The sequence below is a fragment of the Pezoporus occidentalis genome, unplaced genomic scaffold (genome assembly GCF_034315485.1).
Source record: "Pezoporus occidentalis ecotype Australia unplaced genomic scaffold, CSIRO_AGI_Poc_V1 ctg86, whole genome shotgun sequence".
Classification (NCBI taxonomy): Eukaryota; Metazoa; Chordata; class Aves; order Psittaciformes; family Psittacidae; genus Pezoporus; species Pezoporus occidentalis.
In genome coordinates this window covers 4,139,476-4,167,210 of record NW_026916220.1, presented here as the reverse complement: position 1 = coordinate 4,167,210, position 27,735 = coordinate 4,139,476, and the positions used below count along the sequence as shown (strand labels likewise).

Genomic DNA, 27,735 nt, shown 5'->3' with positions numbered 1-27,735 from the left:
AACATCACTGTCGTCAATACTGTGACCATCAAACAATGAACTGTAAAATCTCAAGTCTTAGACCTTTGCAAATTCATTGCCTTTCAGAACCTTACACTCCCACAAGAAAGTGAGACCTACACCACTCAACAACAGACACAGCAGTCACAGAATTCAGCTGGCTTTGAGTCGTACCATTAAAACCCAAAATGCGTTTTCAGCACATCTGTAACAGCTGTATTTGAATTGCCCTACTGAAAGCCAAGGTGAATAGCCACACTATTTGAAATGATTATCTGAAAGGTCTCCCAATTAATTGCTCAAAAGCATTTTTATTAAGTACTTTAAAAAAAATAATAATAATTTTGATTTACAAAACTGTATCATCCACTAAAACTTGGAGCTTACGGATATATAAAACATATTTTCAGGACTTCTCAACATACAATGAAAGGTGAATTGCCCTATCATAAAACCAGTTTTGTCACTTTCACATTTATAAATATACATGTTACTCAGAGTAACATTCAGAAAACCAGAGCTTTTGGACAAGAACAAAGAAAATGGATACATATAATCCAAGAATATATTAGAAGTAGCAAAATCATTAATACATTAGTAAAAAAGTTTGCTCCCAAGCCAGTGTTCATCCTTCTGTAATCATCTATGTCCTTGTTGCTTTGAAGTGTCTCACTGAAAGCCATGGCTGAGTATGCAAACCAGATTTATGCAGGAATTACACTGATAACGGCATCATGCAGACGTGGCAGCAGAGTTCCCATGAACACACCCAGGACAGCAGTGCAGACAATCATGAATAAATAGATCACAATCCACGCAAAATACATTCTGACACACTTTACATATGTAAACCTATGTGGAAAAGATACAAAAGTCAAATTTAGATTAAACAAGAAAAAAAAATAGTCCTGCAGTAGGTCAACAGCTGTGTCATCAAGACACTGTAAACAGACTGTACTCCTAACATCACAGAAACCCAGTTAATTAAAGTTTCTAACAGCAGGTATGTCCAAAGGGCTGAGCTTGAACCACTGTAGATGCCTCCAAATGGGTGAGTGGAAGCTTATTTATGCAACTGTCAAGGAAATCACTTCCCACACCTTTATAGTCTTTGCAGTCTAAAAGGCATGACTCTGTAACAGAGAAGTTAACCATGAAATAAACTTCCACACATATTTTTCTCATCTTCAGAAGACTATACTAAAGGATCATCTCTGCTTCTGACACTCCTCAATGAGAATTCCATTGCAGTTCAACATACTTACATTTTGATCTTTCATTTCTCCCTGGCAGCCTTGACAACACCTAAAAGCAAAATTGTGTATTTTAACTGAAAAAAAAGGTCATGATTGCATGAAAGTGTTTAAGAAACATCTCATACATAGTAACAACTTATGGCAACTATTTCATCTATTCAACCAAACACACAGGATAACCATTTACAGGAACGACAAATATTTCTTATTGTAGGTGCCCCAAATCACCCAAACATTCAATACTGTTTCCACACCAAAGAAGGTACTGCCAGCTATGCTTACTTAAGTGATCAAAAAATTACAGGGTCCGCAAGTACACTCATTATCACAAATATGATTTGCATACCGTTCCCCCTGATACTCTGTCAGAGGAACTTCCTGAAAGGCATCCAAAGGAAACAAGTGATGGTAAGACCGAGCCAGATGAGGTGCAGAGACTAATGTGAGACCTGCAAACAGACATCAAAATTGGTACAAGAAAGGACTTGCTGAAAAGCTTTCCTGTATTAAACAAAGTGGGGGGGGGGGGGGGGGGTGGAGATATTTTTCAATTACTCAGTGGTTCAGAACATTTAAGAATTAAAAACCATAGAATTGTTTCTTAGTTTGCATAATCCAAACCTGTAATCATTTCCAGAGTTAAACCCAAATACGAAGCAGCCCAAATTTTCTAATGAAAAGGTTTAGCTCAATATTTAGAAGTACATTTACAATGCACAGTTGTAAAGTTAGGAAGTTTTTCATCCTCATGCCATAAGCAAAATGCAACCATAGAGGAGCCATCTGTTTAAATCTAAATGCACTCCTGTTCCAAAGTCCTGTTTGGAAACAATAGTTCTGCTGTTTCATGTCACCAGTTAAAATGATGTCTAACTACAGAGCTCTACTTCTAACATGCCACAGCTCTGTTTCAGCTAACAGGTCTACTTGTTTTGGCTGGGGTAATTTTCTCCATAGTGGGTCTAGGCTCTGTTTTGGATCTGTGCTGGAACCAGTGTTAATAATTCAGGAATTTTTTAATTACTGCTGGGCAGTGCTTACAAACAGTCAAGGCTTTTTCAGCTCCTCACCCCACCCCACCACTGAGCAGGTGCACAAAGAGCTGGGAGGGGACATAGCTGGGACAGCTCACCCCAACTGATCACAGGGATATCCCACACCATATGGTGTCATGCTCAGCATAGAAAACTGGGGAAGAGGAAGGAAGCGGGAGGACACTTGGAGTTATGGCATCGGTCTTCCCAAGTAACTGTCAGACGTGACAGAGACCCGCTTTCCTGGAGATGGCTGCTGATGGGAAGCAGTAGATTAATTCCTTACTTTGCTTAGCTTGTGCACATGTTTTTGGCTCTACCTATTAAGTTGTCTTTACCTCAGCCCACTAGTTTTTTCACTTTTACTCTTCTGATTCTCTGCCCAATCCCACTAGCAGTGCGTGAGTGGCTGTGTGGGGGTTAGTTGTCAGCTGGGGTTAAACCACGACAACAGGTTAGCTGGGGTATGGGCTGGCACAAACTTCTTCATCACTCATATGCAGTGTAAACTTCTGAGCTCTTGTTCTACTGACAGCTATAGCTGTGGGGAATCTGTTGTTGATACATAGGATTTCTCCGGTTACCCTACTGCTTTGCTGAAATGCAACTCATGCTGATACGAAAACCTTCACATAAAACTAGGACAAGGTGACCCAAGCTAAAGTTATTTCATTTTCTTGCCAAATACACACATCTTGGTAACACCTATAATTTAGTCATATGCCTGTAGAAGCTAACATGAGGACAGCTGTCGCTCACACTGCATTAATACTCTAAAAAATGCTGATCCTCCCTCCTACCCTCATTTAAGCAGGGCAGGGGCACCACTGGTTGCATTAACTTTTGCAGCACCAAAGGGCTTCCATTTACAACCCTATAGCTTTTCATGTGTCACTGTGCAGCCTGACCTTGAGTTCAATTTTGAAACCTCTCACCCACATACCCCCAGAGGGGTCCTTCAAAGTCTATCTTCATGGCCTGGCATTGAGGAGTCTGAAATATTGGTGTGTCTGTTAAATCGGGATTCTTCAGGAAATTATTACCATTCATATATGAATCACTCTTCTTCCTCCCTTTGCTTTAGGGTTTTTAGTTCACAACATACAAGGGAATATGATACAACTCTTCTGTCACAGGTATAGTCCTGAAAGTCCCTTGTACGATGCTGACGCAGGAATGCAGGCTTCTTGAAGCAGAGCTGGCTTTTAATTCCTAAGTGTAGCTGAATTTTTCTAACCCTTAATTTTTTCAACATTAACTCCTAATTCATCTGCTCACCTCTTCTTGCTACTCACCACAGATTTTGCACTCCACGGGAAGTTCACAGTATTTGGCTCTGCACTGTGGACAAAAATATCCACCCAGTGAAAGACCTGGCTCACTGTTGTTTTCCAGTTGCCTAGAGCAGAGAGAGACAATTTAATATCCAAGAGGTAACACCATAGCACAAATACTACACAGTTCTCACAATAAGTACTTTGAAAAGTTTCAGTAGCTTCCATGCAACAGTTCCATGCGTATGGAAGTTTCAGAAAGCAACTAGTAACGGTAAGGTATCAGTAACCACATCTTCCCACAGAAAAAGAACAGATTTTCCCACATGAGGGAGATAATGCACCTTTATAAAATAAACTTATGAAAGATGGAAGCATTAGCATTTCTCCTTACACATGCAAATATTCTGTATTGACTTTTAAGATGGACGTTGGTACATAATCTTACAAACAGCTGACACTTTCCTTCTGAAAATTCACACTTTCCTATCATCCCTGAAAACTATGATTCCATTCACTGAGAAGAGCCCCAGTACATGAATCATCTGAAGCCTCTATTTTAAACTTTCCTCTAAAGTCACATTAGAAAATAGATAACAAATACTTTATTCCAGAGAATTCCCTTCATCCTCATTATCTTTACAGTGACAAAAATACTTGAATCAAGAAACGCAAGTAAAAATTGGCAGTAATCACTTGATACCTTGTAGCACCCTTGTGTTCTAATCACCGCACACCACTATTAAAAGCCATTTATTAACTTTAAAAAAAAAAACAAAAAAGAAACAGTGAATTTTAAAAAGTGTATTTAATAGGTGTAACCATAGGTACATACTGGATGTACAAATGGAACTAAATTTTCTACTGAGAAGTCACAGGACATTACTATTTTTTTCATGTTATTTTGCAATATTTTCACTGACAAGCAGATTTTCTGAGTGATTATTATTGAATTGTAGTCAGCTAAGTGAATTCTAATTCCACTTACACCATGCTAAAGGATGGCTTTGCATCTTGATCAGATAGAGAAGCAATATAATGCTGAGGAAAACCTGAAGAGAAAAACATCCCATATTACCAATTATAAACATGAAACTAATCCTTCTGTTTCTTACTTCAATGGAGAAGTTCAACAACTATTCTAAACATTAAGGCCTACCTCTTTTGTTTGTTTATTATTACAGAAGGAATACACTCTTTACTAGGTATCAAATTCTTCTTTACCTGCATACACCAACAAATCCCTCACTGTATTCCCTCCAACTGAAAAAAAACATTTTCATAGACTTCATATTAATTGAAGCTTATTGGAACCCATTTCTTATGAACAGCTAAAAAGCAAATTATGTGCAATGGTAGGAAAGCAGAAAGAGTACTGAATGAATGTTTACTTGAACAATAGTTTCTATTTGGGGCCAAAATCTTTTTATGTGCAGGCACCAAGCGCATATTCACTTTCCAAGCGCAGTTTACGACAGATGAGACTATAGCACTTTATGGGTGTAAAAGATACCATTCTTTCCACCACTTATTTTTTTACAGCTCATGTCAAGTGGGCAGTCAGCAGTTTCCAACTGCTGCTCAGGCTTTACCTAAAACAAATAAATATTTTCAGTATTTAAATCTACACATGAGAATACATATATTCATATCTGTGAAAACGTGTGGATGAAAGTGAGAAATCAGTGCTCTATTTTGTGGCATGAGAGTTCCTATTCTAACTCCAAGCTTAAATTTATTGAGAAATACATCAAAAGAAATGGCACCTAATCCATTTGCTGAAAGAACACCACAAAAGCGCTCCTAACAAACATGTATTACATGGCCAAATAGGTGTCTCTTAGAGTCAATAAAGCTTATAATAGTTGCCTCCTGCAGGGAAAAAGAAACCCAGAGGGAGAAACAAAATAATTTTTCATCCTTAACTTCTAAGTATTACAGTTACACCAAATACTGAAAAAACAATATAACTGTACTTCATTTTTTCAAACTGAAATCAAATAATCTGCCTTACTTAGTTCTTAACTTTACTTAAAAGCTGACTACTTTGCAGGAACAACATTAAGAAAACTTATGTTTATTCAGCAAAATAAATGTCAAAATAAAAAAAAAAAACCTCACCAATTTTCAATGTCTATTATACTTCTAACTATTTTTATGGCTTTGACACAGATGACGCAAAGAAAGAAAAGGACAAGACTTGCAAATTTGTGCTAGGATTTTAACAAAACCATATCCTACCCATTCGAATAAGAGAGCACTCAGAACTTGAACTGGTAGGTAGAGGACGAACATGATGCATCAGCAGCTCCTTATAATGACTTTCATCTAAAATAACGTGGTATGTTCCTGTCACAAAGAAAGAAATGCCTTACTCTCAGATTACCAGCAGGTAAGAATACAAACATACTCTCCAGATGACAGAAAATAACTTAAGTAAAAAAAAATAATTTAGCTAACCCTGTTCTTAAAAACTAGTCCTGTTAAAGATACTGAAAATAACAAATTTTCAGATTAATAAGAATGTTCAGATTAACAAGGATGTTTAATTAGATATGAAAGCCCATAGCTTTTTCTCCAACATTTCACTGTTAGTAATGTTATTGTAAGAGTTACCACTGTAGTAACTGATATTAACAATATCAATTTAGTATCGATATTAACAGTATCAACAGTTCCACATAACAGAGCTTTATATGAGCAACACTAGGTTTTAAAATATATATATATTTCTTCTCTCTAGAGATGCAGGTACCAACTGATAATTTCACTGACTATTGTGTGTTTTGTACATTTGAGAAAACCTTAAATTTTCTGCCAGCACAACAGAATATTCATCCTTAAATATCAAAATGCCTTAAGGAATATATGACAAATTAGTTACCTATTTTTTTTATTTAGAACTTGTATTAGTAGTATAACTACCGAGCTTCAGATACATACCACCAGTTTCTCGGGCAAGTACTGTACAAACTCGAACCTCAGCACTTAGGCCGATGACAGACACTCTGATCTTAACTGCTTTTAAACACTTCAAATGGAAAAAGAAGGAATACTCAAATTTATGTGCAGAACAGAAAACAGTAAAAGGTTCAAAGTTTTAAATTAAAATCTATCAGCAACGACTCTGCAACTGTCTTAGTCTAATGTAGTAGTCAAACTGGATGTTCAATGTAGTAGTCAAACTTCACTTCTGTACCTTAATCAGATCATAGATGTTGGCCGGATCACATGTCGTCAGGCTGCTGCAGACTACCAAAACCTCTCTGCTTGTATGTGCTGGCATGTGCCTGAAGAAAGTATACGGTTAATTTACTTATAAACAGTAATCTACTTGTATGTTAAAGCTTCCAAGGACTTCTAAGATACTTAAGTGAGAAGGTGACATGATATGAAGTCCCCTTCAAATTATAAGACTGTGGTAAGATCCTTCTATGAGCACCAGAATTTCACCTTCCAAAAGCCAAACCTTTCCAGTATCTAAAACACAGTATTTGACAGTGTAGTTGATACCTGTTTGCTCTAATGCTTAAGCTACTGCAGTACCTTATCTGTACTCTCAGAGGTAAAACTCACCTTCAAACTAGCAACAATGCAGTAAGTCTTCCTGACTTCTTAAAATAAAAAATATCAGTTTATAGGTGTAAATCCATTACTTTAAACTAGTTTTTTAGTTCTTAATGGAACTCTCTTCCAACTAGTTATTCAAATAATTTTTATGTCATTTACTACTAGCTTTATTCTGCCAATGTTTCTAGCTGTTATTACTTGTTAAAAGTCTCCTGCATGTTTTTCCCCAACTCCATACCACACATAGCAAAAGTTTTTTACCTTTCTAAAGTATGCCAAAACTCCCACCAGATTATTGTGATTCAGTGCTGCTTCTCTTCCTTCATCATTAACTCTAACTCCACTCCGTCTCATACCTTAGCCCTCTTGTAAAAAACAACTGCAGGGTCTTCCATCAGCATATTCATACACAATATAAAACCACCTACTTAAGTTTTAAAATATTGTTGCTTTCTATAAGCAAAACACCTCTAAATAGAAGCATCTTCTGTTAGAAAATTAACTTCTGCAAAACTAGCATATTTAACTCCTCAAAAGCTTGTATTTTAAGAAGTCATAAAGCTGCCTTTCAGAGACTCGGGTCAGCACAATGCACAATGCTACTTGTAAAAAATACAGTCTCTGCCCCTCCAAAAATTCACAATCAGCATTATACTGATTATGGAAAACAAAGAAAACAAAAATCCTCTGCATGCATATACTAACTTTAAAGTCTGCATAGCCAAATTTAGGGCATTATACAGAGATGGCTCTCCACTGCAGTTCATATCCAGTGCTTTCTTCAGAGCAGTTAAGTGCTTTTTTGTGTTACCTGTAAGTGAAAAAAAAACAATGCACCTGAAATAACAAGTCAAAATAACTGAAATATTTAAACTATTTATTTAATGAAGTGTACTTGTACAATAATATTTTTCAAACTGAGACTTGTAACTGCTTCGCTTAGAAATTAACCTCTTGGTCAGAATGTAGAAAACGGTAAACCAACATACTAACAGGAAGTAGTTACAACTACTCTGCGAGCACTCTATTATTAGAACTTTTAAGAAGTCAGAAAGAGTAAAATCCTTGCTGCGTATCACTGAACGCTTGAGTGTGAAGAGTCTCACAAAGCGTCTCAGCAAAAAGAGAGTTTAGTTTCCTCTGTTATCTTCAAAGCATTGTTCAAAGATTGATGGATCCTCAAATTCCTCAATAAGGTTGCTCCAGTTTTGCAAGTGAATAAAGAGTATAAAAATAATGCTTCATCTCACAAGCCACAGGGATTGCTTGTGGCAGAAGGCAGGAACCAAGAAACCGTGCTTATTACCATCTAATCTGATTTCACAGAACACACAGATGTCACAAGACACCAAATCAACATATAACCAAATCAACTATAGGAGAAACAAAATGTATTTTAGTTGCAATCTGTGTAGGGCTTGATCATGAACATGCACATGATAACAATTCTAGATCAAAACAGATTAAAATAAGGACTCTGGTGTCAAATAACTTTTTTTAAATTAAAAATGTTATGTAAACACTACTTCACCTTCAGCAGTGTCAGCCAGGTAGAACTTAGAGTATCAGTGCAACTAATGAAAATATCTCCAATTTAAAAAGAAAATATACTACCTCCCCTACCTGAAAGCTCTGTCATTTTTTCAGCTCTTTTACTCTTGGTTACAATTAAGCCAAGCTGGAGAAGGGAAAAAAAATAAGAGACAAAACTTTTCTTAATAAGTTTAAAAAAAAGTTTATTTACATTTCTGGTATATTTTTCCTAATATTTCTTTATGGATCAAAATTACTTAACTGTATGAATTTTCTTGTAAGTGTAACAACAGCAGCACAACATTATACATCAGTTAACATATATTTCTGTATTTCCAGTTCTTTTGCCACAAGGTACAAAAAGAAATCTAAAATTCTGAATACCTGAAAAAAATCTTATCAGATTTTCTGTATTAGAACTTATTTTTAAGAAAAAGGAGCCAGATGGGTTCTTACTTTCATTAGTTCAGGCAGCATTTCACCAGACTGATGATGAAGGGATAGTAAGGAGCACATCAATTGAAAACAGTTTCCTAGATAGTGTTAAAACTAGACCCAACTTTTAAAGTAGTTTTCAGTTACTTGTTTCTTGCAGGTTGTACGTACCTGACTAATAGGATTTTGGTCAAAGTACTCTTCAACAAAATACTCCAATAACTATAAAGAAAAGGTAAGACAATTAAAAACTACATACAGTTTTATTCCACATGCTTTAAGTGAAAAGACACTTGCAATTGTTATTAAAAAAAAAAAAAAAAATCGGAAAAAAATGGAGGAGAGAGGAATGGGCCCTCCCTTCCATTTTTCTCTTATTTTATTCACTTTGTATGTTAAAAGTTCTACATTACTGTTGGTTCAAATGGAGGTTCACTATCCACCAAAAAGCACTAATCTCTACAAAAATCATCAAAACCCAGGATTTCAATGTGTAGTGTGGTTAAGAGAAGACCACATAGTACAAAATGCACAGTTTAAGTCCTCCACAGTCTGAAGGAGCAATCCAGTTGAACTCCTGTCTAGCATCCATTCAAACCAGAATGCATCAAAACACAACTGTAAGGGAAAAAAGTTACCTAGATGTATAATGAAAGCACATTTGTTCTTTTCATCCCTTACCGCATGCAACACTTCAGCTTAATTTCCACACTTTTCATAATGTGTTTTACCATAATATGTCTCTACAAAGTGTTTTTACGGTACCAAAGTGCTTGTCAAAGGCAAACTAATCAAACTGATGTTATACAGATTTTACTATTCAAAAAACAGTCAAGTTACAGACCAGTAACAGAAATAAGACACAAAAAAGTAGGAACAAGAAAGATGAGCCTATGCATGTATGATATGCATGTCACAGAAGACGTTAATTCATGTAAATGCAAAAATGGAACTGGTTTACAAAGAAGCAATGGATTAGTAAGAGAAAACAAATTTTGCATACAGAAATACCTTCAAAGTGCAAGTAAGCCTGTTCGGTTTTAAATCTTGGTCTTCCATAGCTCTTGATCCATCAATAACCACGTAAAGGTGACGCATCTGCATTTGCACAGTAAGTGACAGTCACTCACACAGCATATTTAAACAAACTGTTCAGTATTACCTTTACTTAAAAAATCAACTACTTCCTCCCTTAAACAGGGGAAATTCAATATACTGAGCTATGCAATCAACACTGCCAATGAGCAAAGAATTAAAAAAAAAATAAAGGCTTGTGGAAAACACAAGCTTTGGTCTCAAGCACATTTAGTCAGCATAAGTGTATTTCAGATTAGACATACCACCTCTAATCAGTTTTGGACTGAGGACACACAAGGGTTAAGACATTTACATACCATTCCAAGTCGAACTTGTCCATGGTGTTCATAGAGTCTAATAAAACAAAAAATAACTTAAGTAAGATGCAAACAATTGAATGGTTCCTAAACCAAAAGTCTGGAAGAAATCCAATACAAACACGAAGCAATTACAAACACAGATACTTATTTACACCAAAAAAAGGACAACTTAATTACAAACAGATTTCATGCCTCTCTGAAAACAAACAAAAACCTATTTCTTACATTTAAAATTTCATCCACATTTGAATACTTTAACATAATCAGAAATAAAACAAAACTAGATTTTATGTAGCAATTTTTCTGGACATTTGAAACACGAATCTGGTGCTGTGATACCGAAACCCAGCTCAAAGCATGATCTGAATGTTAAAAAAATGTTTAAGGATTTTCTCTAGGCAGTGTAAATTGGAGTGGCAGTGCTTTGCACCATGTTTCACTAGATCAAGACCTCACCTCATGAGCTAGCATACATCTAGGCTATCCAGCCTGTGTACATTCATTCTTAACGTTATAGGCAAAAATAAATTTTACTGTCTTTTCAGGCACAACTAATAAGTAGCTGGCAAGCAGCACACATTTGGAGCTCTGAAGGGGTAAGGACACAAAAATGCACAGCAGGGGTGCCAATAGGCTCACTGAACTTAAGAGGAGCCAACATGAGAATTAAGCCCTTATAACTGACCAAACCAGGAACATTGGCAGGCTCATGGCAACACACAGAATCACAGAATCAACTAAGTTGGAAAAGACCTTCAAGATCAAGTCCAACTGTTATCCTAGGACTGCCAAGTTCACCACTAAACCATGTACCATGCCTCATCTATGTGGGTTGTGAACACTTCCAGGCTGGTGACTCCACCACTGTTCCAATGCCTGATCACCCTGTGAAGAAGTTCTTCCTAATATCCAGTCTAAACCTGCCCTGGTGCAGCTTGAGGCCGTTACCTCTTGCTCTATCACTTGTTACTTGTGATAAGCCACTGATCCCCATCTCCGTTTGACCCTTCTCTTCTGCAGACTAAACACCCCCAGTTCCCTCAGCCGTTCCTCATCACACTCGTGCTCCAGACCCTTCACCAGCTTTGTTACCATTGTCTGGATCCGCTCCAGCACCTCAACGTCTCTCTTGTAGTGAGGAGCCCAGAACTGAACACAGGATTCGAGGTGCAGCCTCACCGGTGCCGAGTGCAGAGGGACGATCACTGTCCTCTCCCTGCTGGCCACGCTATTGCCGATACAGGCCAGGATGCCATTAGCCTTCTTGGTCTTTCTTCTGGGAACAAGCTGGCTCATGTTCATCTGTCTGTTGACCAACATCCCTAGATCATCATACCTTTTCCTCTTTGCCTTGAAGAGGATGCTCTCGATGGTCGGTCTCAGCGAGCCAGATTCATCTTCTTTAAGAATTTCCCTAGGCAAAACAGACCGTGAGTGAGCAGAAGGGAGATATCCTCGTTTTCTACCTCGGTAAGAAGGTGAAGAGGGAAAAGAGAAGCTTACCATGTTCTCTCGTAGCCTCCTTCCCAGCGCTTTGTCCGTTCGGGTTCCTCTTCCATCTCTGCGGCTCCGCTCTCCGCCGCGAAGGCACCGCAGCCTGCACCGCCTGAGGGGAAGCCCGGTTACAGTGCCACAGAGCGGGTGAACGCGCTGGAAGAACCAGCCCCAGCCCGAGGGGAGCCGGGAGGGCCGAGAAGCACCGGACCCACGGTCAGCCAACTCAGCAGCCAGGCCCAGCCGCCGCACCGCCTCCCCCCACCCCGACACGGACCCGGAACTGCCGCAGCACGCCTCCTGCCGCTTGTGTGCGCCGCCAGCCCTTCGGCTGCCGCCCGCGCCGCCGGACTATCGTTCCGGGCAGGAGCGGCGGCGGCTGAAGCAGGGCGAGGCCTTGCAGCAGAGGGCGAGGCCTTGCAGCAGAGGGCGAGGCCTTGCAGCAGAGGGCGAGGCCTTGCAGCAGAGGGCGAGGCCTTGCAGCAGAGGGCGAGGCCTTGCAGCAGAGGGCGAGGCCTTGCAGCAGAGGGCGAGGCCTTGCAGCAGAGGGCGAGGCCTTGCAGCAGAGGGCGAGGCCTTGCAGCAGAGGGCGAGGCCTTGCAGCAGAGGGCGAAGGCAGGCCTGGTGGCTGTTGCCGGTCATACCGGGTGTGACTGGCCCCGAGCTTCACACCTAGCCTCACCCCGGGCGGGAAGCGGGCCCTCGGCGGGAGGGCGTCTGCCCTGCCTCGACGGCGGCTGTGGCTGCCGTGGCAGTGAAGTACAGGGTGTTTGTTACAACAGCATCGAAACACTCCGGTGAAGTCATTAATGCTACAACACGTCCTGAGGTACAGCAGTAGGGGAGCCTGCGGTAGGTTTGTCAGGTCAATCAGGCCCTCGCTCAGAGGCCAGGTAACAATTAAGGCACTGTCAGGGTTTTACGTGGTATTTCTGTAACTAACAAATAATTTCAGTAATTAATAGAAGAATGCAGGAGCCTGGGAAAAGGCCATTAGTTACTTGCGCTAGAATTACAGAATCATAGAATAGTTTGAGTTAGAAGGGATCTCCAAAGGTCATCTAGTCCAACCCGCTGTCATGGACGGGAACACCTTCAGTAGATAAGGTTGCCCAGAAACATGTCCAGCCTGGCCTTGAATGTCTCACTGTACCACTGAATTCTAATGCTCATAGCTTACTTCATGAAAATAACTGCCTGTTACCCTGTTAGCAAAAGCACCTCTTTGTTCTAAAGCACAGAACTTGGAATACATTCATTGCTGCATTTATTGTTACCTCCAGATACCTGAAGTGCTTGGAATAGTGATTATCTCCATGTGCAGGCAGAAAATGGATTGTACTTCTCACTGAAAATGGGCTGTTGTATTTATAGTTGCTGACTAATCACCTTTCCCAGCTGCTGTGATTAGCTGTGATAAAGATTATAAAACTATATTTAACTATGTAACTTTCTTCTATCACCCTTACTTTGCTATGCCCAGAAATTAGAATCATAGAATAGTTAGGGTTGGAAAGGACATTTAGATCATCTAGTTCCAACCACCCTGCATGGGCAGGAACATCTCACACTACACCATGTCACCCAAGGCTCTCTCCAACCTGGCCTGGAGCACTGCCAGGGATGGAGCATTCACAACTTCCCTGGTCAGCCCAATCCAGTGCCTCACCACCCTTACAGTAAAGAACTTCTTCCTTATACCCAACCTAAACTTCCCCTGTTTAAGTTTGAATCCATTACCCCTTGTCCTATCACTACAGTCCCTAACAAAGAGTCCCTCCCCAGCATTCTTGTAGGCCTCCTACAGATACTGAAGGCTGCTACAAGGTCTCCACGCAGCCTTCTCTTCTCCAGGCTGAACAATTCTGCAATACCATACCAGTTGTTGCCAAATGGAGTATGACATGGTCCCTACATCTGGGAGTTTACAACAGCAACTAGTTCACCTTTTGAAATCAAGAGGATGATTTGTTTAAATACAAATTAAAAAGCCATTTCAGCTGAATGGATTAATGTCAGAGTACTTCAAGGACAACATGGTGATCAAAAGTTGCCACAGGATGGATTGGCCTTTCTGAGAGTGAGGCAGCAGAGAAAAAACAAATTCGAGCATACAGTGGAACAGAGGGACACATCTGTTAGCAGGACAAACTCACTAATGGACAAACAGGATCAGAACTATGAAACATTAAAAACTACCAAGATCTGAAATCTGCTGTGGAAAAGAAAGAAAATATTTACATATGGTTTACATATGCCTATATATATATTTTATGTATCTCCAGAACAGAATAATACAGTGGCAGAAAAAGAAAATTACTGTACCTACTTAATTACAGGTAGACAGGAAGAAGCCAAATGACATCTACAAAGTGCACATATTTTAGGAATAGGAGGGAATAAGCAGTCTTTTCAGGACGAAAGAATGCACACATCATAGCCATTTTACATGTTGTAATTCCACAAGGTCTTTATATTTAAACAGGACCACAGCACAGGTTCTAGAATGGTATGAATCTCAAACTATTTTGTAATAGGTAATGGGTTCAAACTTAAACAGGGGAAGTTTAGGTTAGATGTAAGGAAGAAGTTCTTTACTGTAAGGATGGTGAGGCACTGGAATGGGTTGCCCAAGGAAGTGGTGAATGCTCCATCCCTGGCAAGTGCTCAAAGCCAGGTTGGAGAGAGCCTTGGGTGACATGGTTTATTGTGAGGCGTCCCTGCCCATGGCAGGAGGGTTGGAACTATATGATCTTAAGGTTCTTTCCAGCCCAAACCATTCTGCAATTCTATGATTCTACCTAAAGTAATTCCAGACAGCACTGAACCGTCTCATGTCATCAAGAGTTTCTGTTTCAGAAGCATCACAGTGAGGATCATCTCAATAAAGCTAGATATTTAGCCAGTTTTTCTGCAGAGCATTCATAACCTTCCTGGATACAGTGGAAGTGTGCCAAAACTGGGTTTGACCTCTTGAATTGCAGGAAAGTTGCCGAGCATCCGCTTTTAAAAGGGTGTCACTCTGCGTCCAAGTAAGACAATAAATGAGGAAGAAAGTATTTAAACAGTAGTAACATTTCCTTAAATAGGAGGGGGAAAAAATCTTACTGCTTCTGTATCCTTCAGCCTGTTGCATTTATCAGGAGCAATTTTTATATATAGAGGAAACGGTAAAGAAATGAACTGGTTTTCAGTAAAACCATACTTGGGAAAAATCCAAGATATTGTGAAGGAAGGCAATGAAAACTACTAAAGATGGAAAAAAAGGGAATTCTTCTATTTAAGAAGTAAAGATTTCCTTCTAGGAACTGAAATAAAAGTTGAAGTTTCAGCTACTCCCATTAGATCCCAACATCCTGTCTTAAGAAGGAAAAAGCCTAATTTATAAAATGGAAATGGAAGAATGGCTGCAAGCTGAAAATTTTCATAGAAGAGAGAAATGAGACTCCTTTCAGAAAAGGGATACTTTATCATTGTCAAGTCCAAGAATTTAAATGCTGGACAGGAATGCAGGATATACAATCATTTTGCAGATTATGACTGTCCAAATGGTTCAAATCCCACCATTATTTTGAGATTAATAAATACTGGATAGCTGCTTCTACAGTTTCACATCAATTAGGTTTTTCATTACCACAAGTTTTTTAGTTGAATCACTGTCATGGAAACTGGTCCACCATACTATGCAATACAAACCTTTGGTTACATTTGTTAGGTGCTGCTTTATCTGACCTGCAAAAATGTACAGATTAGGTAAGGGTATGTTGCCACAGTTACCTTGATCAAGGATGTTTATCAAGAAAAATGGATGTCTCTGAGGCATTTCCCTTTGTACACCCATGGAGCCAGGTGGGCATTTTCTCAGAGAAAGACTGAAGGGTAAAAAGTTCCTGTTAAACACACACTACTTGTGAGGAGAGGCTGTCATTGTAAGTGGTTGCTGTATACCCACTGATGTAGGGCAGTGTTACTTGAGAAGATTTAAAGAAATGTTAACTGCCTTTTGCAGAAACCCAGTCACACAAGTAAGACCACATAGCAGACTGTTTACATGTACATGCAGATTAACAAAGCTAAGGCTGAGAGGCTGAGGTGATAATCATGTAATAACTTTAGTTTGGTCTGAAGTATACCTTCTTTGAGGATATCAAGAGACCACTTTTCCCTGATAGTTAAGTGACAAGTAGTTACAATTTCTGCCTAATTTGTGTCTTGCATTTGACTTGGCTTTAACCCCCAGCCGTTAATTCTTATTTCACTCATCTCAATTTCTCTGAGAAAGAAAAATGTTTCTTAGACCAGTATTTTTTAATCTGGCAAGTTCAGAGCACCATTGACAACACCCTTTTCAGTCCTCCATTGATAGGTTAGAACAAAACCAGCTCACCAACTGTATGCACCAGAAGTGCCTGCTTAGCAGTGTCAAGGTTCCTAACAGCTCCAGGACTGAGCAAGTAATTTACTCTAAGGGGTTGCCTTGCTGGACTTCTTAAACTGCAAAGGTAAATACCTTCTCCTGGGGGTATATGCACTGCAGTAATCCTATCTGAAACCCAAAAGGGTGGCAGAAGGGAGTATTCCTACATATCTTCTCTCCCCAGCTTTTGGAAAATAGACCTTTAGCACTTTACTGGGAAATGTGGAGCAATCCACATACAGCTGTCTCTCTCTCCCCTTGGTTTATTTCCTTGTGCCAGCCACAGGCAGGGCATCCCCTTTTTCCATCCCATCTGTTCAAAGCTTTGCAGGAAAGGAGCATGATGGTTCTGCAGATACTTTGCAGGCATTGTCTGAGAGGCCAGGAGCCAGTTCCTCACAGACTGAAACTCAGACCACTGCCAGAGGAAGCCTGGAGCTTGGTGTCAGTGTCCTGCTAGAGGAAGGCCTATTAAAGGTGCAGACTGAATCTTCCATTCAGGTACTTTTTAGCACTTTCTAAACATCAGAATGATCCTTAAACTTGGATTAGGCTTCTTCTGGTACTGACAAAATACCCAGAACTCTCATCAAGAAAAAAAAAGAAATCTGGATGTACAGTGAGAGATCATTTAGATTGCAGGGATTTGGACAAGGACCTCTTGTACAAAGAACAGCTTAACAACTATACAGCACACCAGGCACAGAACCCTTGACCTAGCTCCTTTATAGGGTAGAATCTAAGACAGGCACCTAAGAGAGGGAAAACAAGGGATAGCACTGACTACCATCTGATTTCAGACTGAGGAAGTACTGAGACATCTTCCAGGTAGATGAGACTGAAGGTTTTCAAATGAAGGACTTGCCAAGCTTTCAATTTCTCTCAGCATTCCCATAGTGTCTTCTGTTATTTACTTAATCCACTAAAACTCTTATAATTAAGTGGCTGATAAAATTGGAATGTCAATTTTATAAATACGCAAGTGTGTTTGTAGCCATCAGGACTGCAGTGTGAATGATAAGGGCTCAAAAATTAGATGGGATATAACTGCCAGAGCAAGGTAGATTAGTGCAGTCACAGTACCGAAAAAGAGAGTTCAGAAGAACCACTGCTGTTGCTGGAGAGTGACTCTTCATCAGGGACTGTAGTGATAGGACAAGGGGTAATGGGTTAAAACTTAAATGGGAAGTTTAGATTGGATATAAAGAAGTTCTTTACTGTGAGGGTGGTGAGGCACTGGAATGGGTTGCCCAGGGAAGCTGTGAATGCTCCATCCCTGGTGGTGTTCAAGGCCAGGCTGGACAAAGCCTTGGGTGACATGGTTTAGTGTGAGGTGTCCCTGCCCATGGCAGGGGCTTGGAACTTGATGATCTTTAGGTCCTTTCCAGCCCTACACTTTTCTGTGATTCTATATCTTTCCTTTAAATTAAGGCAAATGTTAAAACCCATTTTTCGGAAAAAAAGAAAATTAAGAAAAATTTGAAATAACCTTCATCAGAGCACCTTCTTCTAACACAATGCCTTTATAAGCAATAGAAAAATAACACGGCTACACTGGTGAGGGTGTTTTTTTTTTCATATTAAAATGTATTGCCAAACAGATAAATGGCAGTTGTAGAAAACTGTACAATGAAACTATCAATGCTTCTAACAATTTTAGTAAGTAAAAAAAGTACACAAAATGTGGAAAAGATACAAAGAAAGGTTATAAGCATATGCAAACATTTGCATGTACAAATCTATCCCCAAGGTAAAGTATAAAAATGTATATTGAATTTATACAGATACACTCTGGAAAGCATGTCTATTAAAACATTTTTCCTGGCCTTATAAAGGATACTAATAATTTATATTCTGGATGAGAATTAATTTTGCAGCACTTTCTCTCTGAATGCCAAGTTCACAGACAGCTGCTGCTTACACAAAAAAGTCCTGTTACTTACTGATGAAGAATAAAGTGTTTTGCCTTTAAACCCATTGTTTCCTACCAGGATGACCTAGAAAAGGTGTGCAAAGCATACGAGCCTATAGCAACACTAACAGAACATTAACACAAGTCTCATCCTGGACCTCTGTTCCCTTAAGGCCATGTGTAGATTTGTTGCATTACACTGAAAGAGGGGAATAAAAAAAAAACCAAAACCCCCAAACCCCCCCAAACTCCCCCAAAACACCAAAAAAACCCCAAACCAAACCAAAACACCCCAAACAAACCAACCACAAAAACAAACTCCCCCAAAACAAAACCAACCAACAAAACCCCAACACAAGCTACCCCTTTCACCCACCCCACCCCGTAAGTAGGAAGTGATCTTGCACCTCTTGGGCAAAATTCCAGATGATTTGTGACATACAGCAAAGCATTTGGAAACACAATACAAAGTCTTACTAAACTGATTTTTGACTTGCCGAAATTATTCAGCATGATTAAGCGCATGATTAAGCGCTCCACTAAACCCCTGCAGAAAAGAACAGTGCAATAAGTTTTGCTATCATTAAGATGTCACCTATAAATAGAATTTTAAATTGTTAACAGCATCTCTGTGCACACTTTCGACATGATACTTAGAACTGCCTTCTCCAATGGGCTTTGCAAGTTTGCAAGTACAGTATTTTCAATCAAAGCATTCATACTTAAGAGGCCAGGCTTTGTACTGTCTGGTAAGAACAAAATGTTATCACAGGTTTTCTAAACTCATCAGATAACTTCACTACATTAATTTAAAACTGGGTCTGCATACAAAACCTACCAACAATGTACAACATCCAGATAAGCAACACAGTGATTACGTAATCCCCGCAATTGTTCTGAAAGCAAATAAATAGTTTAAAATACACATATCGATTTAAAGCATAGAAAATAACCGCCACAAAATGAAAGCATAGCTAAGTTTCTACACTCCAATTAATAACTTTATCATAGTCCTGAATTCGTTGTTTTATGTGAGAAAGCTTATTCTTTAGGTATTCACAACGCTCCTTTTTCTCCAGAAATGCAGGATCCTGCCAAAAATAAAAACATTTACATTAACACATTACACTTTCAGACTCTTCCAAGAATACTGTATTATCAATTATGTTCTTAATTAACAACAGTATCTAAATATTCTCCAAAAAATCACACTTTTCTCCTAGCCACTGTTTCTTATTCCCTGCTTCTCCTTCCTTTATGAAAGACTGGAAAGAGGTTCTGCTTTTATATGCTGTAGTTATTTAGTATGCAGAGCAGTTTTTAAACAGAAATATGCAAATATAAGTTACACACTACTACATAATTTAGATTTTATAGGTATGTCATGATATGTCTAATCCCTCTCCCCAAAACCAGAAATGAAGTTTAACAAACATAGACACAAAATTCAAATTTCATGGGGAGAAGGGAAGGAAAAAAGGTATTCATAATGCATTATGTTTTTAATGGAACAGAGGTACCTGTGTACTGCCTGCATTTAAAACTGACAAAGCGAAACTTCTTGGATTACACTGAAAATTACTTTTTGTGAGTCTAAGTTCCAAGCCACAAAAATACAAAACTTTTCAAGGGTAAGACTATGTTTTCTGTTGTTAGCTTATCTGCTGGCTGTGTCAGCCAGTGAATATAAATGAGCTGGATCCTCAAAATAACCAGTCTTTTGAATGCAGAATGCTGAGAGATGAGACATACTTTCAGGAGATGAAAATGCTTAACTGTTGGTTTAGGTTTTTTTTCTCTCCACATCTGGCTAATGGAATAATTATTCACAAGACAGGCTGTTGCCTTGAGTGGAGAGGACTGTGTCCTAATTTTGCCAGAGTAAAATACATAAAGCCCTGTAACCACTACCTGAGTTGTGCCAAGCATCACACAGGTCTGCTATTTACATTCTCTTTGCTGTTCATTAGATTTACTAGCAACGTAAAGCTGAAAACACTCACATTTTTCTTCTTCTTGTATTCTTGCAGAACTTTTGATATCCTTTCCTGTTCCTAATGAGAGAGACCACACACTTTTAAACATTTTGAGTTTGCTCCATATCTTCATGTAAATTCTACAGAATACTTGTCAGAAATAAAATTCCAATTTGATCAGTCAGATCAATCTATCCTAGTTGTAACATTTTAGTTGTAAACTTTGCATCTGAGAAATAATGAAAATACATTAACCGTAACTCACTCAAACGTGAAAGCTACTATTGTGAGGAAAAGAAACAAACAAAAGAAAACCAAACAAACAAAAACCCAAGAACACCAGAAAAACATGTACGCAACTTAACTGCAACTTGGTATACTTGACTGATGACCAAACAAGAAATAAAATATTTTGGGAAAACTTTCTCTCCCTCAAAGTCACTGCCAGTATAACAAGACATTGTGCCCTAGCTAAAGATAATGAGAAACTGCCTAATGCCACAACTGATTTCAGGTACTTACATGTATGCTTTCAGGATGGTGAGGAAGCTGTCTCAGCAAGACATCCAGCTCATCAAATTTTTTCAATACAGCATGAACTTCCACCGACAGCTCTTTATACTCAGCAAACTGATCATTGAATACTGCTTTGTACCTGTCTCGCATTTCATTTGTTTGAATGGCTGGGTATTTCCTTTAAAAATAAATAAATAAAAGTTTACAAGGACTAGTTTTGGAGATAGGACTTCAGCAAACACATGGACCATTCACCTTGATACTGTATTTCTGTAATGTTTGCTAATCTCATAACCTGCTGAAATCTGCATGTATATAAAGCATTAGAGTCACAGAATGACAGAATGATTGAAGTTGAAACAGATGAATGGAGGTCATATGGTTCAGCCTCCCTGCTCAAGCAGGACCACCTAGACCAGGTTGCCCAGAAATGTGTCCAGAGAGACTCCATAGTCTTTCTTGAAGAAGATTTTCCCAATATTCAGGTGGAACCTCCTGTGTTTCAGTTTGTACCCTGGTCTATGGCATATAGTATAAAAATTAATTTATGCTCTCACACTCCACCGTGGAGAGACATGCCTTTTAAAATGGAGCATGTTAATAGATTTAGCACTTAGGAAATACAAGAGAAGTCAAATTTCAGACACGTATTTTCCCCATGTATTGTATTTTTTTCTAAATTGTCTGTGTGGTAGTCATCTGTTCCTTTGGCAATTATTACACTTGCCATATTATAACTTTCTGCTTTAACATCTTAAGTGTTGTTTTTTTTAAATTTCATTTTCTCTATTTACATTACCAGTTCTATGGCATTGATACCAGCCCCCATAATCTCTATTTTGAACATTGACTTGATAAAGAATTATGAGCTCACATAATGCAGACATGGCTAAGAAGTCATAAATGTATACATGAGAAATGGTGAGTAAAAAGCATCATTGAAGTATTCTCCATTAAGCCTGTTCATCAAAGTCAAGTCACTTACGCTAAGTAGTCCGGCATCACTATAGGTTTAGGAATGTGGCCTGCAGGTATATGACCATTAAGTAGTTCTGGTTTTCTTTCTACTGATTTAAGCTGCCTGTAATTGACCTCTTCTCTTGGTCTGTCATCACTTTCATACTGTTAAGAAAAAAAACAAATGAAAAACCAAAACAAAACTAGTTCTTAAGTTGGTTTTACTTAAAATGTAATATACATAAACCACAAAATACCCAACTCATCTGAAGACAGACATAAAACTACTGAGCAGGCAATCATAGATATTTCTTGCAACCCTTACTGTAATTAGAAAATTATTAATGAGTTACAGTAATGTTGCTCACATAATCTCCATCTTCAGGTTGTCCTAACAGTGGTACCAGTGAAAGAAAAGAAAGGGCCTTGAAAAGATTTGTCTTGTATATCTTAAAAGAATAATTTGAGAAAGTTCCCTTGGATATCCATCTAATTCTTGAATGAACAGGAATCATTCAGTTTTCTGGGGTTCCCTTTTCTCCCTTGTTTTCTGTTTCCCTTTATCCAGAAATAAAAGCAGGTGGAGTTCTGCTGGAACACATAAAAAAGGATCAAAATCTGGTACGAAGCAACAGAGAAAACAGTGACAGGAAATTCACGGTATCTAACAGGAGACATTTAAAGCTTAAAAAAACACACCATAAATGTTCTGTGAGTCATCAACATCTGCTATACGATCCTATATGACCTTTGCAGTGTACGCAACTTTGTGTGGCAGAAGCAGTAACGCTGCTCATGGTTCAAAACCAGCAGGGAGGTCTTTGGAGCAGCCTCAGAGTTACAGGACCAAGCTCAAATCACAGAGCACCTACCACTATGCTTCCACTGGCCCTCCTCAAGTTAAGCAGCCAGCCAGGAGGAAAGGGAGTCTCTAAAACCCACAGCACATTGGATGACCTACTGTTTTAGCTATGTCAAGCTAAACTCTGTGATATATCACAGAATCATAGAATAGTTAGGGTTGGAAAGGACCTTAAGATCATCAAGTTCCAACCCCCCTGCCATGGGCAGGGACACCTCACACTAAACCACCCTACCTGGACTTGAACACTGCAGGGATGGAGCATTCACAACCTCCCTGGGCAACCCATTCCAGTGCCTCACCACCCTCACAGGAAAGAATTTCCTCCTTACATCCAATCTAAATTTCCCCTGTTTAAGTTTTAACCCATTACTCCTTGTCCTACCACTACAGTCCCTACTGAAGAGTCCCTCTCCAGCATCCCTATAGGCCCCCTTCAGATACTGGAAGGCTGCTATGAGGCCTCCAAGAAGCCTTCTCTTCTTCAGGCTGAAGAGCCACAACTTTCTCAGCCTGTCTTCATACAGGAGGTGCTCCAGTCCCCTGATCATCCCTGTGGCCCTCCTCTGGACTGGTTCCAACAGTTCCATGTCCTTTTTATGTTGAGGACACCAGAACTGCACGCAATACTCCAGGTGAGGTCTCACGAGAGCAGAGTAGAGGGGCAGGATCACCTCCTTTGACCTGCTGGTCATGCTCCTTTTGATGCAGCCCAGGATACAGTTGGTTTTCTGGGCTGCGAGCGCACATTGAAACTGGCTCATGTGAAGTTTCTCATCTACCAACACCCCCAAATCCTTCTCCACAGGGCTGCTCTGAATCTCTTCTCTGCCCAACCTGTAGCTGTGCCTGGGATTGACTGCCCTGACCCAGGTGCAGGACCTTGCACTTGTCATGGTTAAACTTCATGAGGTTGGTATCAACCCACCTCACAAGCGTGTCAAGGTCCCTCTGGATGGCATTCCTTCCCTCCAGCGTATCAACCGAACCACACAGCTTGGTGTCATCGGCAAACTTGCTGAGGGCGCACTCAATCCCACTGTCCATGTCAGCGACGAAGATGTTAAACAAGACTGGTCCCAACACTGACCCCTGAGGCACACCACTCGTTACTGGCCTCCAGCTGGACACTGAGCCATTAACCACAACTCTCTGTGTGCAGCCATCCAGCCAGTTCTTTATGCACTGAGTGGTCCACCTATCAAACTGATGCCTCTCCAATTTAGAGACAAGGATGTCGTGTGGGACAGTCTTGAATGCTTTGCACAAGTCCAGGTAGATGACATCAACTGCTCTACCTCTGTCCATATATGCTACAGAACTTGTCACTTCATAAAAAAGGGTAAGAGCACATATAGAAGCAGTCATCAGATTTGCTATTTACTGTATATTATATAACCTAGGCCAACTAGTACTATCTTCCTTACAAGGTTCTTGTGAATCTTCTAGGTAGGAGAATGTCATCTGGACTATGTTAAAGAATTAAACCTACTAATAAGTAAATAAATAGGTCAATCAAAATAGTCATAAGAAAAAGAACAACCATTTGAGAATACTAGAAAACAGAAAAATAAATTCCTACTTCCTACCTTCTTTTCTGGAAAAGGGGACTGTGTTTTCAGCTGTCAGAAAAAAAAAAAAAAAGACTTCTTAAATTTTATTTTCAGCAAAAATAGTATGCAAACCCGGAGACTTTTAGTATCTAAACTTTTTCAAAATCATGCTGTTCAGAGAATTACATTTATAATTAGGTATGAAGAAACTTTGTATATGGAATATTTCCAGAGCAATTGATTTAAAGACTGCTTAAGAACTGTGGAACAAAAACAACTACCCAAAACTCAGAACAATGACAAGAGCTCCCACAGCATAGCTGTAAGAAAAGCTTGCAGGAATTACTCAGTCCACTTCCCAGCCTCCTTTATTATCTCACATTCCAGTCTGTATTAACTCACTGACACTCTACAGCCTAACTCATTGCTTAGAAAACAACAGTGCACGAAGCAATAGCTCAACCAGCAGCTGTTCTGCACAGCACTCTACAAAACCTGACCTTTTACAAAAGTATTTCCTTTAGAAATATTAAGTAACTGAAAGAACAGAACACGGACAGTAAAAGTGGCTGAACGCCTTCTGTGTAATTCAGCAATCACCTCATTCTTTCCGGGCATACCAAAAGTTGGTTAAAAAACTTCCATCAAAGAGATGCAATGTACTTTTCAAATGAAAAAATCTCAGTTTTATGCAAGGTGGTGGAATGGAAACCAGTGTTAAATTAGAACACTGCAGTCACAGAGCAGAGGAAATGTGACTTTAAACTTGCTCTCTCCTACTGGATTCACCTAAATGCCAATTCACATACATCTATTTTTATGCTATATTAAGCTTTATTAATATAATTTTTTTTTATGGTGTTTTCATGTGAAGGAGGTTTAAAAACAATGACTTTGAATTCTCTAGTTGAGAGTGCTACGCCTCTGCTATTACAGTTCATAATTAATCAGGCGAGTATAGAATGCTTCCAGTAAGGGCAAGGCCAGCAGCAATGCAAAATGCTTGATGTGAAAAAGATGAAAGTATTTGAAATCTTAGATATGAAAACCCAGCCAACTCTGTCAATACTATTATTTCTGATCACTATTGTAAGGAAATCAGAAAAGATCTGAAGAAATACCTTGGAGTTTTGCTTGCAAAGTAAAAGTGGGTTTTTCATGTGCTTATGGTTATTCACACTAGCACTTACTGTGCTGAAAGTGCAGTTTTCATATACATGTTAGTATATTAAACCTCATTTAAGCCTAACCCTGCTGGTCAGCTTAATAAGCACAGTGCTCATTTTTTCCTTTGTTTAGAAAATACATACCAGGACGCACTTCATCAGCTGAGGCAGGAAAAGAGCTGTGTTACAAACAAAACAGAGCCAGCTCCTTACCAAACTGAATTAAGTAAAAGAAGTAGGAGTCCAAGAATTTGCATCAGACATCTTAAAAAACGCCTTTCATTTGGCGAGTTAAAATGCTGTTAAGACTGGCAGAAGCTCACCCTCTGTGCACCTGCTGCAAAGAAGACACCTGGTCCATGGTACAGAAGGATCTTACAGAACTGCTTTACCTGTGGCATAGAAATATCTTACAACTGCTCCCCATCACATCATACCCTGTAGATACAAAATGATAACTGATGACTTACCTCCTGTTCCATTAATTCCCTGTGCCTTCTAGCTCCTTCATGCCTCCATAACTTCAGAGAAACCACCGCACTAATTAGATAGATGATTACCGTGACAAACAAGAAGACAATTGCTGCTGTCTGACCTCCCTCTACACGGCAAAAAGACGCATTTATCGGCGTCTTAAACAGCTGGTAATAGCAGAGCCCACCTCTGTTGGTATCATTTACGTACACTATGGCAGCTGACATGTACAGAAAGAACAGGACCAAGTTAATTCCGAACTCGGTCAGAGGCCACCAGTTGGAATCGAGGAGAATAGTTCGGTAGTACATGGACATGCCCAGCACCAGCAGCACTACCGTGACTACCCACGACATTCCAGCCGCCACCAGCACAAAGGGCGTTTTGGGTCCGCCATAGGAGTAGCCTCCGTAGGTGCTGCCAGCCGCGTAGCCGTAGGGCTGCGAGTACCCGAACATGTTGTACCACTCGTTGTCCTTGTGCACATAGGCCGTGACACAGGCGAAAACAGCGGCACCCAGCAGCAGCTCGGCCACGCAGAGGATTCTGAGCAAGCCGGCCCAGGACTTCATGTAGGCGTACCGCTGGTGGTAGGCCTCCACCCGCTCGCTGTATGTCTGTCCGGTGCGGCGCTCCAGCGACTCGAAGGGCTCCGCGGGAAGCATGGCTTCGGCCTCCTTCCGCGACGTGTAGCTCCCGCCCGACCCTCCGTACGGATCCTTGTAGGAGCCGGGCACCGACTTACGCTCCGGCGGCAGACAGGCAGGAGAGGCCGGCGGGGAGCACCTGACCCCGTCCGAGACGTACCTGATGTCAGAGGCCGTGCTGTCCCAGCTGGAGTCGTTGTGGCGTCTCCCTCTGAAGAAGTTCTTCCACGAGTCCGGGATGAACCGACGGACCGGCTTGAGCTCGGGCGGCGCGGGGCTGCCTTCCCCGGGGCCAAAGGGAGGCTGCAGGGGAAGCGGAGGCGGCGGCAATGGAGCGGCAGCTCTCGGCTCCGCGTCCCGCGCGAGCGAGATGCCGGGGCTCGTCCCACGGGGCAGCAGGGACCCGCCGGGCCGCCCGCTCTCCGAGCCGGTGCTCCTCGACATGGCTGGCGCTCAGTCCAGCGTCAGGCACCGCTCGGCCACCTCTCATTCACCCGACGGGAAGAAGCTGCCGCGGGGTCCAAAGGGCGGCCGGCGCCGGACGGAAGAAAAAGACGATCCCGCCAGAATGTGTGAGGATTCCGGCCCGGAAATGCCCGATGCCACTCCCCGCCCGGCACCGGCACCTGCTCCTTCACCGCCCCACCTGCGGCGGACGGGCGGCCCTGGCCCGCGGAGGCGGGAGCGGCGGCTTCCGGTCGGCTAGCCAGGGCTGGGAGCGGCGGCCGCTCCCGACCTCGCCCCGGGGCAGACGCCGCGGTCCCGCCCGCGGTAGCGGAGCTGCGACGCGAAGGTGAGCGGTGTCGGGCCCCTCCATGTCACGAAACGCGGTGACTCCTGTCAGCCAGCGGCCGCCGTGGAGCCATCCCGGCCCCAGGGAAACCGAGGGGTTGAACTGGCTGCTCGGACGGAGGTAAAACACCTCCTTGTGTCGTTCATTGATCTAACGTCCGGTGGAGGCAGGCTGAGAGAGCTGGGCTTGTTCAGCCTGGAGAAGAGAAGCCTCCTTAACGGGAGATCTTAGAGCAGCTCCCAGTGCCTGAAGGGGGTTTACAAGAAAGCTGGAGGGGGACTTTTTACAAGGCCATGTAGGGATAGGACAAGGAATAATGGCTTTAAGCTGAAAGAGGGGGGATTTAGATTAAATATGAGGAAGAAGCTCTTCACTGTGGGGGTGGTGAGGCCCTGGCACAGGTTGCTCAGAGAAGCTGTGGTGGCTGCCCCATCCCTGGCAGTGTGCTTGGAGCAACCTGGTCTAGTGG

At 40.8% G+C, this 27,735-nt stretch overlaps 2 protein-coding genes across 4 annotated transcripts; both read right to left on the bottom strand.

The window, feature by feature from the left end:
• Positions 1-547: 547 nt before the first annotated feature.
• GTF2H2 (general transcription factor IIH subunit 2) lies at positions 548-12,146 on the bottom strand. Of its 2 annotated transcripts, XM_062604522.1 has the most exons (15): positions 12,003-12,146; positions 11,836-11,913; positions 10,497-10,533; positions 10,114-10,200; positions 9,274-9,324; positions 8,758-8,812; positions 7,840-7,945; positions 6,764-6,854; positions 6,508-6,595; positions 5,806-5,913; positions 4,553-4,616; positions 3,586-3,689; positions 1,603-1,705; positions 1,266-1,305; positions 548-852 (listed from the first exon to the last, which is right to left on the bottom strand). In XM_062604522.1, the coding sequence occupies exons 1-15, from the start codon at positions 12,056-12,058 to the stop codon at positions 733-735; spliced, it is 1,188 nt and encodes a 395-aa protein (XP_062460506.1). In that variant the 5' UTR covers positions 12,059-12,146; the 3' UTR covers positions 548-732. The 2 variants fall into 2 exon arrangements, with proteins under 2 accessions (XP_062460506.1, XP_062460507.1); XM_062604523.1 differs by lacking the exon at positions 1,266-1,305.
• Positions 12,147-18,659: 6,513 nt separating this feature from the next.
• On the bottom strand, positions 18,660-27,032 carry MARVELD2 (MARVEL domain containing 2). Of its 2 annotated transcripts, XM_062604364.1 has the most exons (6): positions 25,823-27,032; positions 24,223-24,255; positions 21,800-21,936; positions 20,821-20,992; positions 20,326-20,376; positions 18,660-19,413 (listed from the first exon to the last, which is right to left on the bottom strand). In XM_062604364.1, exons 1-6 carry the CDS (start codon positions 26,915-26,917, stop codon positions 19,297-19,299), a joined length of 1,605 nt encoding a protein of 534 aa, XP_062460348.1. In that variant the 5' UTR covers positions 26,918-27,032; the 3' UTR covers positions 18,660-19,296. The 2 variants fall into 2 exon arrangements, with proteins under 2 accessions (XP_062460348.1, XP_062460349.1); XM_062604365.1 differs by lacking the exon at positions 24,223-24,255.
• Positions 27,033-27,735: the final 703 nt, after the last annotated feature.

Excerpts from the sequence above, each read along its gene's own strand:
- GTF2H2 (XM_062604522.1), bottom strand. The coding sequence starts at position 12,058 with ATGGAAGAGGAACCCGAACGGACAAAGCGCTGGGAAGGAGGCTACGAG. Across the intron at positions 11,914-12,002 it reads GGAGGCTACGAGAGAACATG|GGAAATTCTTAAAGAAGATG; the intron begins GTAAGCTTCTCT and ends TGTTTTGCCTAG. Across the intron at positions 1,706-3,585 it reads CGTGGAGTGCAAAATCTGTG|GTCTCACATTAGTCTCTGCA; the intron begins GTGAGTAGCAAG and ends GTCTGTTTGCAG.
- MARVELD2 (XM_062604364.1), bottom strand. The coding sequence starts at position 26,917 with ATGTCGAGGAGCACCGGCTCGGAGAGCGGGCGGCCCGGCGGGTCCCTG. Across the intron at positions 20,993-21,799 it reads GTGATGCCGGACTACTTAGC|GAAATACCCAGCCATTCAAA; the intron begins GTAAGTGACTTG and ends TTATTTTTAAAG. Across the intron at positions 20,377-20,820 it reads ACCATCCTGAAAGCATACAT|GAACAGGAAAGGATATCAAA; the intron begins GTAAGTACCTGA and ends CTCTCTCATTAG.